We start from the raw sequence: 15165 nt of genomic DNA, 5'->3' as shown, positions 1-15165 counted from the left end.
TTCGGCTGATACTAAATTTAACACAAAATTGGGAATGTCGCTAAGTAATCACAAGGAACAGCTAGTGTAAGATATCGAAATGCCAGACCAATGCTTAGTGACAATTAGCTGAGGTGATTACCGAGTCAAGTATTGTGCAGAAAAGTTCAATTTTGCATTTAGCTCATTCTGTCAGTGTTTGGTGAGGTACTGTCCGGGGAAGTTCACTGCAGACCTAACTCAAGGTATGCCTGACACCCAGATGTGCTTAAGAGGGCAGTGTAGAAGGAGCTTTGCTCAGTGTCTGCCTGAGCTGAGATAGTTTGATGTTGGTGGGTATTTGGCAATATCGCAGTAATCTGAGTTTTATCCATAATTATATTGTGTTGTAAATATTTATATTTTCTCCATTTACCACGTGGGGTGTGTGTTGCGTTTAATGTGTGGAGTGTGTGTGTTGTGTTTACCGTGTGGGCTGTGTGTGTTGTGTTTACCGTGTGGGCTGTGTGTTGTGTTTACCGTGTGGGCTGTGTGTTGTGTTTACCGTGTGGGCTGTGTGTTGTGTTTACCATGTGGGGTGTGTATGTTGGGTTTACCTGAGGAGTGTGTGTGTTGCATTTACAGTGTGGGGTGTATGTATTGCGTTGACAGTGTGAGGTGTGTGTGTGTTGTGTTGACAGTGTGGGCTGTGTGCCTTGTGTTTACCTGAGGGGTGTGTGCTGCGTTTGCCGTGGGGGGGGGGGAAAGGGGGAGTGGTGGGAGCGGCTGTGCTGCATTTGCCGGGGGGGGGGGGGGGGTGGCTGTGCTGCGTTTGCCGGGGGGGGGGGGGGGGGGGGGGTGCGGCTGTGCTGCGTTTGCCGTGTCGGCCGTGTTTACGGTATGGGGCATGTGTGCAGTGTTTACGTTGGGGGCATATACAGTGTTTTCAGTATGCAGTGTTTAAAGTGGGAGCGTATACATTGTGGAGTGCATGTCGTGTTTACAGCATGTTGTGTATGCTGCATTTACAGGGAAGGTAAATCGGGTGGCCCTGAAGCAGAAGATCTTTCCTACATTCTCCAACTTGGAGCAGAAAGAGACACTTCAGTAAAAGTTCATTCTAATCCAACTCGTGGAACATTGCTGGGAACAGCCTTGAAACAGCTTCCCACCATCCGTGTGTGCTACCTGTCTCACTTTGCCCACCTCCAGTCTGCCATCCTACGGTCCCAGGCATTCTACACTGGCCAGAATCATTTGGTCCAATCAGTGCTACTTCCTGAGATGACAGGTCCTCTTCTACCAACCGATTGGGCCTTCCTGCCCTTGATCAACCTGTATGACCAGGTTAACCGAGAGGAAATGAAGGGCAAGATGGTCGACTCGCTTCCTGCTAATTTAGTGGAAATGGTGACCAGCTGTCTTCAGTGGGCACTGCTGCTGGAGACTTGGCGAGGTGAGCTTTTGCAAGGTCTGCCCCTGGCTGCCAAACTGGTAAGGATCGCATGTGTATTTCTCACAGGGAGCAATCTGTTTCTGGAGCCAGGCATTCATGACAATCTGACAGCCCTCCTGTCGATCTACTGTCAGCAGAAGATGATGAGCACCTTGGACTTGAGCACCACACTCCCAGGACTGACCTCCTTTCACGATCTTTACATTAGCCTCCTTGAGCAGTTCGAGAGTGTCTCGTTTGGCGACCAACTCTTTGGCTGCTTTCTCCTGCTGCCCCTGCAGAGGAAGTTCAACACACAGCTGCGCCAGGCTGTCTTTGGGGAGCACGTTAGTGTATTACGGACATTGGGAGTGCAGCTAAAGCAGGTACATAAACAGTTTCCATTGTTTTGAATACTTAGAGGTTTCTGGTCTTTGCTTGCCAGTGTTGGGTTCCTCAGCATAGCAGAATAGGCTGGACCAATTGATGACCCATCCAGCACGACTTAACTGTGCATATGAGATTTGTTTGAGGATCTGGTTGATGCATTGGGTTGGATGCTTCCTCCTTGCATCAGGAACATGAGTTCAAATTGCCTTCAAGCTGAGATGGATGAAAACCTTCTGTTTGATGGTTCTGAATGCATATGAACTGATTTTGAACATCCTCATTCTATATACCTGTGAGGGTTCAGCATTTAATTAACTGTAAGTTTGGGGCTAAGGCAAATAATTGGGGCAAAATGGAGGAGGCTTTCTCATCCTGGGGGGTTTGGTGCTGACCCTGGGTGCCTGATTTATTCCCCCCTTGATGAACATAAAACGTATAAAGGGATTGTTCGGCCGATATTTTATACATTAAAAATTCTCAATGCATCGCATTTTGAATAAAATTAATGGAGAGTGTTATGGGGAGATTTAGTAAGTGTTGAAAATTCAGGTGTTGGACAAAGGGAAAACTGTTCCCACTGGAGGGTAAGTAATGAGAGGGCATGAATTTGGATAATTAGTGAGGGGAGGAAATGAGAATTATTTTGACACACCAAATTATTTAAATGGTGGTGGAAGCAGATTCAATAATAACTTTCAAAATTAAGAAGAAATTAGATATTTACATGAGAAGGAAAAATATTGCAGAACTATGGTGAAGTGTGGGAGAATTGGATGCTCTTTAGAACAATGGACCAAATGGTATCCTTTGTGCTTTATCATTCTATAGAAAGTGGAAGAAGAATCTACATTTATATAACATCTTAAATATAATAAAACACCCCAGGGCATTTCACAGGAGCATTAGCAGAGAACATGTGATAAACAGCCACATTAGGAGATATTAGAATAGATCAAAAGCTTAGCTAAAGAGGAAGGTTTTAAGGAATGAATATAAATATAAATCTATGAATATAAAGGAAGAGAGAGATTTAGGAAGGCAATTCCAGAGTTTAGAGCCTGGAGAGCTGAAAGCAGGATGTCTTTGGTGGAGGAATCAAAATCCGGATATGAGAGGTCAGAATTCTTGGAGGATTGTAGGGTTTGAGAATGTCAAAGAGGTAAGGAATGCGAGGCCACAGTGGGATTTGAATACAAGGTGAGAATCAAGGCGTTGCTGTACTCCACAGCAAAGGGGAGATGTGTGAAAACCCTAATACACGACAAGAAGCTAGTCTGTTTAGTTCTCAACTTGTGCTATCTTTTGTGTATCAAAATAGTTGCCGGTCCCTTTGGAAAATTACACCCATCCTACTGAGACCTCACTGGATCTGCTGCGGCAGTACTTCAAGACCTTGGTGACGGGTACCTTACGCCTCAGCTGGTGTCCAGTGCTCTATGTAGTGGCAGTTGCTCACATCAATTGCTTCATCTTCTCGCAGGAGGCTGTCGATGAGGTAAGGCATCATCCCAAATCAAAGGGAATGTTGAAAGAAGATGATGCACTTTTGCAGAAGAGATAGGGAGAAGTAACACATACTTATGACATGGTTCTAAAGTGTGTGCAGGAGCAGAGAGACCTGGGGGTTCATGCACATAGATCTTTGAAGACTGCAGGCAATGTATTGAGAGAGTCGTTAGCAAAGCATATTTTGATTTGATTTATTATTGTCCTATGTATTAGTATACAGTGAAAAGTATTGTTTCTTGCGCGCTATACAGACAAAGCATACCGTTCATAGAGAAGGAAACACGAGAGTGTGGAATGTAGTGTTACAGTCATAGCTAAGGTGCAGAGAAAGATCAACTTCATAAAAGAGATATTGGGTACGAAGGCAGGGAAGTTATGCTGATCTTTTATAAAGCTCTGGTTTTGTCATAACTAGAGAATCACATCCAATTCTGGTCAGCACAGTTTAGGAAAGAATGTGGGGGTCCTTGAGAGGGTGCAGATGAGACTTACCAGAATGGTTCCGGGGTTGCAGATGTTTGGCTACAAGGTTAGGCTGGAGAAGCTGAGGTCATTTTCCTCAGACCAAAGACGATTCAAAGAAGGTTTGATGGAGGCTCTAACTTGCACCAATTGCCTCTAACCCATTATCCCTGTACTCACTGAGCTATATTGTCTCCCTGTTGCCTAACACCTCCAATTTAAAATTATTATCCTCCTGTTCAACAAGCGTATTAAGGTTTATGGAGTTGAGGTACAGATCGGTTAAATTCTGATTGGATGGCGCAAGAGGCCCGAAGAACTAACTGGACTCCTCCTGTTCCTATGAAAACTTCTATGCAATGGACCAAAGGCCAAAGACTGCCCAGCCGATATGGCCTCAAAACATTCCAAGCAGGGTGGCTGCAAGCTCATCACAGTCTGTGCATGATGATGTGATCCCAGCCAGCATCGTAGTTATGGGCATAGGGTTGGCATGACGACTATTGGCTACGGAGGAGAGAAATAATTGGCTAGGGTGCAGTCCCCCTCATCACTAACCAATCACAGGTTTGGGAAGTCTTGGGTGAGAACATGATGCTCAACTCTTACAACCGAACGATGCATGTTGGTTTCTTGGGTGAGATATTGGATGGCTGTTATATCTGTGGATTTAGCAACTTTAGGCAAAGGGGTGGAAAGCAAACCTGAAAAATATCTGGAACTAAGCAGATATGCTCACCCCCTCATTCTCACACATGCATCCATAATTTAGTTCTGAATTGCAAACTGTACTTCAGGTTGAGGTACTGGAGTCTTTGACCATATCTTTATTACCTCCCACCCCTTCCCCGTTTCTTACAAGCACAGAACTTGATACAAGTTTAGTCTTGGTGATATAAAAACATAGAAAGTGCTAGAAAAACTCAGCTGGCCTGGCAGCAGCTGCAGACAGATATGGAGTTAGTATTTCAAGTTGGAGTTCTGAAATATTAACTGTTGAAATATTAACAATTTCTCTCTCCACGGATGCTGTCAGATCTGCTGGGCTTTCCAGCACATTCTGTTCTTATTTTGGATTTCCAGCATCCGCAGTATTTTGTTTTTATTTTAGTCTTGGTGATAATAGCTTACCATTTTTTTATTCGTTCATGGGATGTGGGTGTTGCTGGCTGGGCCAAAATTTATTGCCCATCCCTGAGGGCATTTAAGAGTCAAGCATGTTGCTATGGATCTGGAGTCACATGTAGGCCAGACCAGGTAGGTACAGCAGATTTCCTTCCCTAAAGGACATGAGTGAATCAGATGTGTTTTTCCAACAATCCACAGTGGTTTCATGGTTATCATTAGACTTCTAATTCCAGAATGTTTTATTGAATTCAATTCAATGAATTGAAATTCAAATTTCAAATTTCACCATCTGCCATGGTGGGATTCGAACCCCAGAGCATTACTCTGGGTCTCTGGATTATTAGTCCAGTGACAATACCACGATGACACCTGGCCACATAACGTAAGAACTTGCATTTTTCTTTCTTTTAAATGGGACATTACACCTGTCTGTCCTCAGGTTGATGTTAAAGATCCCATAGCACTATTTTGAAGAAGAGCAGGGGAGTTCTCCCCGGTGTCCTGGCCAAATTCATCCCTCGGCTAACATCACAGATACCGATTGTCTGTTCATTTTCACATTGCTGTTTGTGGAAACTTGCTGTGTGTGAATTGACTGCTGTGTTTCCTATATTGCAACAATGACTATGCTGGACAGCTGGTTAGCGACGCCAACAGCGTGGGTTCAATTCCCATATCGGCTGAGGTAATTTGTGACAACCTGCCTTCTCAAACTTGCCCCTCAGCTGAGGTTTGGTGATCCTCAGGTTAAATCACCATCAGTCATTGCATATCGTCATTTGCGACTATGTTAACTTTACCTTTACACAACAAAGTACTTCATTAATTGTAAAGCACTTTTAGAGGTGCTGGGGTCAGAAAAGGCAATTTATGAATGCAGGTATGTCTGTCTTTTCTCTGTTCACATAAGAAGCTGCTGTTCTGAGCTTGGTAATGATTGACAGCTGGCTATCACACCTTAAGTGCTTGTCAGAGCTGAATCTGACTGCACCTGGTGAGTTGGATAGAAGCTAAAATCTGAAGCAACTGCCTAATTTATTTTTCTTCTCGTCTTTCTGGTCCCATGCCTTACTTTTCCATAATGTGGAGATGCTGGCGTTGGACTGGGGTAAACACAATAAGAAGTCTAACAACACCAGGTTAAAGTCCAACTTTTGGACTTTAACCTGGTGTTGTTCGACTTCTTACTTACTTTTCCATATACATCCCCCAGTTATTCCAAGGTAGATTGATGTCAAATGGTACAAGTCCTGTCCGTAGAGCAAGCCCGTGGCATTATATGAAAGTCAGCAAGAAGTAATGCAGGTTTATAACAAGGCTAGGGTTAAATCACAACTGCACTGAGCTCAGTGTGAGGAACCTGCTCATGGTTACTGTATGAATGTTAGATAAGGGATGCAGTAAGATTTGTACATGTGACAGCAACAATCACTTGCATTTATAATGCAGTTTTAACATAATAAAATGTGTTTCACAGGAATGTTATCAAACAACTTGACACTGAGCCACGTGAAAAGGACAGTGGCCAAAATGTTTGGTTTTACACTGCGGCTTAAATAGAAGAGCGAGCGGTTTAGGGAGGAAATTCAAGCTGAGGAGGTGAGCAGCTGAAGGCATTGTGGGGTGAAGGAAGTGGAGGATGGACAAGAGGTTAGAATTAGAAGAGCACAAAGCTTTTGGAGCGCTATAGGGCTGAAGGAAGGCCAGGGCGAAAGGTTAAGACAAGGGTAGTAAGATTTGCAATTTGAACAGGTGGATGACAATTTTAAATTTGACACTGCTGGACTTGGAGTCGATGTAGATGAGCAAACACGAGAATGAAGGGTGAACAGGGCTTTACTACTGATACAGATTCCTGAGGATTTATTAATGGACTGGGTACTGGGACCTATTGCCCCAACAAGAGATAATGCCTCCAGAAAAGTAGGCAAGAAAATTGGATTAAAATTGAAAGCAGGATAGAGGAGAATACATTCTGTGGTAAATCAGTTGCTCAAATGTTTGCTTTAGACCTACAAGCAACGTGTATTTAATCTATGAACATGTCCTTCTGAAAGTCAGTAGTGTTGATGGCTCTCGATCCCCAAGGCAGAGTAGCAGTTTCTATTAAGTAGCTCATCAATTACATGTTATAAGAATTCCTGAGAAATAAGGTGGCCCTCATTGTCCTTCAATCTTCCCACCTCCCTCACACTCTTCTGGTGTTAATGACTAGTCTGCACTTTCTATAAGTAGAAGGCACCTGTCATGGAAAGAAAGAAAGACTTGCATCTATGCCTCAGGATGTTCCTAAATGCTTTACAGCCAATGAAGTATTTTTTCATTTGGTGTCACTGTTGCAAAGTAGGAAACGTGGAAGTCACTTTGCACACAGGAAGCTCGCAGAACAGCAATGTCACTGATGATCAGTTGAATCTGTTTTAAAGATGTTGTTTGAGAGATAAATGTTGTCTAGGACACTGGGGAGCACATCCCTGTTCCTCTTCTAAAAACCGAGAGGGCCTCAGTTTAATATCTCATCTACAAGACAGCACCACTGACAGTGAAGCACTCCTAAGTACTGGACTGAAGTATCAGCCTTGATTTTGTGCTCAAGCCTCTGGAGTGAACCCAGAGCCTTCAGAGGTAAGTGTGTGAACTGAAATCCAAGTCTTTGTTTTCTGCAATATGTGAGCTATGGTAGCCCTCCTATCTTAACAACTATTTGTCACTGTGCCAACAAAATTAAAATAGATTTTCTGCTCATTATCTCATTGCTGTTGTGGGGCCTTGTTGTGCATAAATTGACTGCCATATTTCCTACATTAGAACAGTGACTACACTCATTTGATTGTCAAGACTTTGAAATATCCTGAGGTCGTGCTAGATGCTATATGAATGTAGATACTTTTTTTCTGTGTTCCTGACAGCACTAAAGATGCCTTAATTACCAGTAACGATTGTTTCTCATATCCCAAGATTGGTATATGAGAATTTTCTGTCAGAATGGCTTCATTTGATCTGAAATGAATGTGCAATCTAGATTAGCCTGATTGCAGAACACAATACTGCCCTTACATTAGCCATAATGTTCAGGGAGGCTGCAGGGCAGTGGAAAAGAATAATGTCACAAAGGTGCAGCTGAGATACTCTATTCAGCTTAAGGCTTGTGATGCACTTTTGCAGTGTTGAGGGATTTTCCTCTATATCGACGGCAGCTGAATGGTGGGTTTCTATTACCCATGCTTACAATATTACATATCACCAACAAGTCTTTATAACTTTAAAGGGTTCAGTAGGGTAGACAGAGATTATGTTTCCACTTGTAGAAGAATACAAAACTAAGGGTCATAAATAAGGCATTCAGCAGATACTTATTTACAGTAAGTATAGTTAAAATATAAAGCTTACTATTGCAAGGAATCGTTGGTTAATTCATATATACCATTAAGGGAAAGCAAAATATACACAATTGGGGAATGAATAGAAGAATATATTGATGGGACTGATCAGACATCAATCAGCTTTTTAAAAAAAATTTGTTCTCGGGATACTGCTGACAAGGCCAGCTTTCATTGCCCATTCCTGATTGCTGTTGAGGAAGTGGGGGTGAGCCACCACCTTTTTTAACAATTCGTTCATGGGATGTGGATGTCGCTGGCTGAGCACAGCATTTATTGCCCATCCCTAATTGCCCTTGAACTGAGTGGCTTGCTAGGCCATTTCAGAGGGCATTTAAGAGTCAACCACATTGCTGTGGATCTGGAGTCACATCTCGGCCAGACCAAGTAAGGATGGCAGATTTCCTTCCCTAAAGGATATTAGTGAACTAGATAGATTTTTTACAACAATTGACAATGATTTCCTGATCATCATTAGACTTTCATTTAATTCAAATTTCACCATCTGCTGTGGTGGGATTTGAACTTGGGTCTCCAGAGCATTACTCTAGGTCTCTGGATTACTAGTCCAGTGAAAATGCCACTATACCACTGCCTCCCCTTGAACCGCTGTATTCCATGTAGTGTGGGTACACTTCCCATATTTTGACCCAGTGACATCGAAGGAATGTGTGTAGAGTTGTAAGTTAGGATGGAAAACTTGGAGGCAGAGATATAATCATGTGTCTGCTGCCCATAATCTTCTAGATGGTAAAGGTTGCAGATTTGGATCATGATGTTGAAGGAGCTTTGGTGAGTTTCTTCATCTTGTATATGGCACACACCAGTTTGGACAGAAATGAATGTTTACGGTGAGTGTGGGGTGCTGATCAAGCAAATATCCCCATTTGTGACCATATGTTGGAGGGACGATCATTGATGAAGCAGCTGAAAGTGGTTTGGCAGAGGATACTATCCTGAGGAACTCCTGCTTTGACCTAGATGATCGGCTTCCAACAACTTAACCTTGCATTAAGTTGATCTTTCTCTACACCCTAGCTATGACTGTAACACTTCATTCTGCACTCTCTCGTTTCCTTCTGTATGAACGGTATGCTTTGTAAAGCACGCAAGAAACAATACTTTTCACTGTATGTTAATACATGTGACAATAAGTCAAATCAAATCAAAACCACAACCTACATATGACTCCAGCCAGTAAAGAGTTTTCCCCTGATTCCCATTGACTTCAGTTTTACTAGGGTTCCTGGATGCCACATTGAGTCAAATGTTGCCTTGATGTCAAGGGCAGTTATTCTAATCTTACCTCAAATTCAACTCTTTTGTCCATGTTTGGACCAAAGTTGTAATGACATCTGCAGCTGAGTGGTCCTGGCAGAACCCAAACTGACCGTCAGTGAGCAAGTTATTGCTGTGTAAATACTGCTTGATAGCACTGTCAATAATACCTTCCATCGCCTTGCAGATGATTGAGAGGCCATTGATGGGCTGGCAATTGGTTGGATTCGATTTGTTTTGCTTTTTGTGTAGGGCATACTGGGCAAGTTTCCACATTGTTGAATAGATGTCAATTTGTAGTTGTATATATGAACTAGGAACAGGAGTGGGCCATTCGACCCCTCGGGCCTGCTCTGCTATTCAATAAGATCATAGCTGATCTGACTGTGGCCTCAAAGCCACTATCCTACATACCCCTAATAGCCTCTGATTCCCTTGTTAATCAAGAATCTATCTCTGCCTTCAAGATATTCCATGACCCTGCCTCTACCACTCTCTGGGAAAGAGTTCCACAGACTCATGACCCTCTGAGAAAAACAAATTCCCCTCATCTCCACGTTAAATGGGAGACCCCTTATTTTTAATCTGTGCCCCCTCGCTCTGGTCTCCCCCACAAGGGAAGCATAATTTCAGCATCCACTCTCAAGTCCCTCAGCGTTTCAATAAGATCACCCCTCATTATTCTGAATTCCAAAGGTAACAGGTCCAACCTGTCTAACCTTTCCTCATAAGATAACCCCCTCATCCTAGAAATCAGTTGGGTGAAACTTCTCTGTACTGAAACACCTGGGCAAGGGCTACAGCTGTTTCTGGAGCTCAAGTCTTCAGCACCACAGCCAGGATGTCATCAGGGTCTTGATCTCTAAAGGCTGCCACTCAAGTGGATAGAGCTGTGAAGAAGGCCTATAGTGTGTTAGCTTTTATTAACAGGGGGTTGGAGTTTAAGAGCCGTGGGGTTATGCTGCAACTGTACAGGATCTTGGTGGGACCACATTTGGAATATTGTGTGCAGTTCTGGTTACCTCACTATAAGAAGGATGTGGAAGCGCTGGAAAGAGTGCAGAGGAGATTTACCAGGATGCTGCCTGGTTTGGAGGGTAGATCTTATGAGGAAAGGTTGAGGGAGCTAGGGCTGTTCTCTCTGGAGCGGAGGAGGCTGAGGGGAGACTTAATAGAGGTTTATAAAATGATGAAGGGGATAGATAGAGTGAACGTTCAAAGACTATTTCCTCGGGTGGATGGAGCTATTACAAGGGGGCATAACTATAGGGTTCGTGGTGGGAGATATAGGAAGGATATCAGAGGTAGGTTCTTTACGCAGAGAGTGGTTGGGGTGTGGAATGGACTGCCTGCAGTGATAGTGGAGTCAGACACTTTAGGAACATTTAAGCGGTTATTGGATAGGCACATGGAGCACACCAGGATGATAGGGAGTGGGATAGCTTGATCTTGGTTTCAGATAAAGCTCGGCACAACATCGTGGGCCGAAGGGCCTGTTCTGTGCTGTACTGTTCTATGTTCTATGTTCCATCTTATTGAATGGCAGCGCAGGCCCAGAGGGGTCGAATGGCCCACTCCTTTTCCTAGTTCATATGCCATTTCCTGATGCTACATATAGTCAATTGAATTAGCTAAAGATTGATACCTGTATTCTTGTACGAGCCTCGAGAGAGGGTCAAATAGATCATTCGATACTCTTGGCTGATGATTGATGTGAATGCTCGAGCCGTATCTTTTACACAAACGTGCTGGGCACCCCAAGATTGAGGATGGTGAAATTGTGCAGCTTCTTCTGATCGAACCATTGAATCCCCACACTGCAGATGGAGGCCATTCAGCCAGTCAAGCTTGCAGCAACTCTCCGAAAGAGCATCTTACCCACGCCCACTGCCCTGCCCGTTCCCATAACCCTGTGCATTTACTGTTGCTAATCCATCTAACCTAAACATCTTTGGACACTAAGGGGCAATTTTAGCATGGCCAATCCACCTAACCTGAGTATCTTTGGACTGTAGGAGGAAATCAGAGCACCCAGAGAAAACCCATGCAGACACGGGGAGAACGTGCAAACTCCACACAGTTCCCGAGGCCAAAATGGAACCAGGGTCCCTGGCGCTGTGAGGCAGCAGTGTTAACCACCATGCCATCCCTAGCTCTGTTTAATTGTCCACCACCGTTCATGACTGAATGTGGCAAGACAGGCAGATTAGTCTATTTTTGTGCTGCATGTTCTGTGTAATCTGTCACCTTGAGCACAAAATTATTAATAAGTGGGAAATGTCGTTAAACTGCTGGCCTATTCAATCAAACAATACTTCAGCCTTCAAAGGAGTCAGAATGATATGTAATCTTTGTGAACCAGAAGTCCTGGCATATTATCAGGGTGAGATTCAGCATTCCGCAGGGATTGGATGTCTTGCATCATCTCTAAGGCAGAAATAAATTAGGCGCGTGTACGGCTGAAACCTGAAAAATGCATCAGTTCTTTAGAAAGATATGTAAAGTTTAGGTCAGGGTTCCTGCACATTGCAGATAAAGCAGTCAGTTTGAAACCTCAGTCATAGCTCATCAATCAATTTCTCAGGCTAAACCTGAACAGCAGTTGAACACTTTACAAAGAAGCTGCAACTTGGTGAAAAGCTTTCTAATGTGTGCATTGAACACATCCCTGGAGTACAGTGAAAGTGTGTTGAGAATGTCAGGATTTTGCCTTGGGATTGACATCAATTATACCAGAACTAACATGTGAATTGACGGATTTATCCATGTCAGTTGGGCTTTATTTTAATCATTAATTGGAATGTTATGTTTGTTACAATGAAGATTAAAGTCCAAGGAACTAGCGGTTTATTTATAATGTGCCAAAATATTCATTGAAACACTTGCGTGTTTAGTTGTAATAAATTAAAAGCAGTTAGTACAATGCAGCGTTTCAAACCTTGATGGTGTGCATCATACTGTGTGTTTTCCATGTTTTCTGTAGTGATGTTTTGTTTTGCAGGTGACTGATGCTGCCAGAAGGAGCATGCTTCGAAAATCTTACTTATTAACAGATGAGGTGGGTACTTATTTGTTTTTATTTTTCCAGCATCCATAGTACTTTGTTCTTGCACCTCAGAGAGTAGTGGGTACAGAATTAAGTTTTCTTGAGGCAAAGCATGCAATTTTATCCCTGTACAAATAAAGCATACTGTTCTTTCCTTGTACAAGACCTTGGTTAGAATACTGTGTCCTGTTTTAGTCTGCTCACATGGCAGATAATAACGAGGGTCTGGGAAGGTTGCAGACAAGGACCACGAGACACATTCTCAGTATAAAGTGTCTTAATTATCCAGCTAGGCTAAAAGTGTTGGAATTCTACTCTTTAGTTTCATGTAGGCTTAGAGTGATCTGATTGAGGTTTATAAGATGATGAAGGGAGTAACCAGTATGAGTAAATAGTTTGTTCTAATTAAACAGGCTAGGAGGATGTGATCACAAATTTAAATTGCAAAGGCCAGATTTAGATTAGATATCAGGAAGTAGTTCTTTTAGAGAATGGTGGAGTTCTGAAACAGCTGTTTTTATGTATGAATTTCTTTAGGTAAAAGCTGGATCTGTGCCTGACTGGGGCAGAGATGATCACTTTTGCCTCTTCTAGAAAATCATGAGGCTTTCAAGTAGGGTAGGATGTCTGTGTATTAAAATGCGCAAGGCATTCAGTGTTGTGTGAGTCATGCTGGAGAGACCAGGGATTATATTCCTGTCCATCATTGTGCATCTGGGTCTCCTTCCCCCTTACACCAAGGCATACTCGAACAGTCCTTGCACAAGACTTTGTGAATTGGGGTCCCCTGGTCTTTGAATAACATTGCTGTACCCTCCAAGACAGATGGCTGCAAGTTATAGTCCGACTTCACAGACACTATGACAAAATGCATTGCAGTACTGAGGGAATGTTGCACTTCCAGAGGTGTCAGCTTTCAGATGAAACCTTAAATCGAAACCCCACTTGCCCTCTCAGTAAGAAGGTCATGTGGCATTATTTTGAGGAGTAGGGAAGTCCTCATCAACATTTATCCTTCAGCGCTGAAGAAGAAAACTACCTCACCATTGTCACTGTCTGTGAGATCTTGCTGTGCCCAAATTGGCTGTCACATTTCTTACATTAAAAAAACGGCTATACTTCAACATTGTCAATAAAGCCCGTCAAAATGTCCTGAGGGTGTGAAAGAAATAAATGAAGGTTATTTCCTCCTTTCTTGTCTAGGTACTAAGCAGGCATCTGCTTCACTTCAAGCTGCCCAATGTGGAGTCGCCCTGTGGGTTTGACACCTATGAGGAGCTGCCATCAATGAGACGCAGGTGGATACAAAAAGTCCTTGGGGACCTTCTAAATCCAGAGACGGAGCCTGAACCAAAGTGACAGGTGGGGAGCTGGCACTACGGAGGTGGGGCTGAAGCGGCCATTTATAGGGGTGACTCCAGTCTAGTGGGCGCCTTTTGACTCTGTTGGGCATGTGAGCCCAACCCCCGTGGAAGGCGAGATTCACATGAACTCAATCTGAGTTTTGTACAAGAATGGAGCAGGGGTTGTCTGAAAACTGTCTGCCTGAGCTGAGTGACAGAAGCCATTTTATCGTCTAAACATTCTTGCAATCTGTTTGTAAATAAAATGTTTTAATAATGCTGTTAACCTTAAAAACGGAGCACTGGTTGTGCGGGTCGTACTGGAGGTACCTCCCTGTCTCCCCACCCACTCCACCAGAGCAGGTTGTACCTCTCTGAAATACTCCCACAGACCAGCAACGCCAGTGCTGTCTTGCACCATGGGTGTTTTAACAGTACCCCACAGAGCAGGAGGGCTGAACTTCTACTCACTCACAGATGCCACATTAAGTAACCAAAGAGTCGATTGGCCTTCTTGAAGTAATGTGAAAATTTCTGGAAAGGGTGGATGAACCTTGTTGCTACTTTTTGACAGAGGGAGATGAAGACTTCTCATAACAGCCTGGCATGTAAATTGTGCACCGAGATTGCTGTTAACTCCTCTATGGATGCAGTTGCATGGTTTACATGGATCAGATTTTATTTCTACTGTAAATGAACTGTGAGCTACAAGTCCAATGTACGTTAATATTGAATAAATTATGCAACCCTTGTCTTTCATATTTATGTGTATGTGTTGAGACGTGGTGGGGATAGCCTGGGAAAGGTTGGACGTGTTAAATACGGGGTCCAAAGAAGTTCCTGCCGAAGCATTTGTTAGGCCTCAGATGAAGTAATAGGGCTCGATTTTACCATCGCATTGCGCCCGAAAACGGGCGCAAAATCTCAGAGTCGGGCGTGAAGCAAATAGCGCAATCCACGCCCACCTCCGCGTCCATTCCCCCTTTACTATGATTCAAAAATGATCGGGACCGTGCCCGAAACGGGCGCAACGGCCATTTAAATGCATTTGCGTGCCCAATTTTACCGGCACTTCTCCCTTTACCACTGTGTTCACCTGACCAGAATCGGCGCGGAACAGACATGCTTCATATAAGTCTGATTCGGTCGCTCCAGTTAGTGAGGAGGTAAATGCCTAGCGTCTAACGGCTCTCTGATTAAGAACAGTTTGGGCGGGGGGGTGGGGTGGGGTCTGCT

The 15165-nt window shown here is 43.5% G+C and overlaps 1 protein-coding gene across 3 annotated transcripts in view; it reads left to right on the top strand.

Annotated features, from left to right (window-relative positions):
* rpap1 (RNA polymerase II associated protein 1) overlaps positions 1 to 14688 on the top strand; it is a 62774-nt gene extending 48086 nt beyond the window's left edge. For 2 of the 3 annotated variants that reach the window (XM_078233469.1, XM_078233468.1), the window contains 4 exons: positions 990 to 1779; positions 3102 to 3278; positions 12542 to 12598; positions 13790 to 14688. In XM_078233469.1, the coding sequence (XP_078089595.1) occupies positions 990 to 1779; positions 3102 to 3278; positions 12542 to 12598; positions 13790 to 13945 (1180 nt within the window). In that variant the 3' untranslated portion in view covers positions 13946 to 14688. The remainder of the gene's footprint in view (positions 1 to 989; positions 1780 to 3101; positions 3279 to 12541; positions 12599 to 13789) is intronic. The other variant, XR_013499994.1, reaches the window with a different exon arrangement.
* The last annotated feature ends 477 nt before the right edge of the window (positions 14689 to 15165 follow it).

Source organism: Mustelus asterias, chromosome 18 (assembly GCF_964213995.1).
Source record: "Mustelus asterias chromosome 18, sMusAst1.hap1.1, whole genome shotgun sequence".
Lineage (NCBI taxonomy): Eukaryota > Metazoa > Chordata > Chondrichthyes > Carcharhiniformes > Triakidae > Mustelus > Mustelus asterias.
This window is presented reverse-complemented; position numbering and strand designations above follow the sequence as displayed.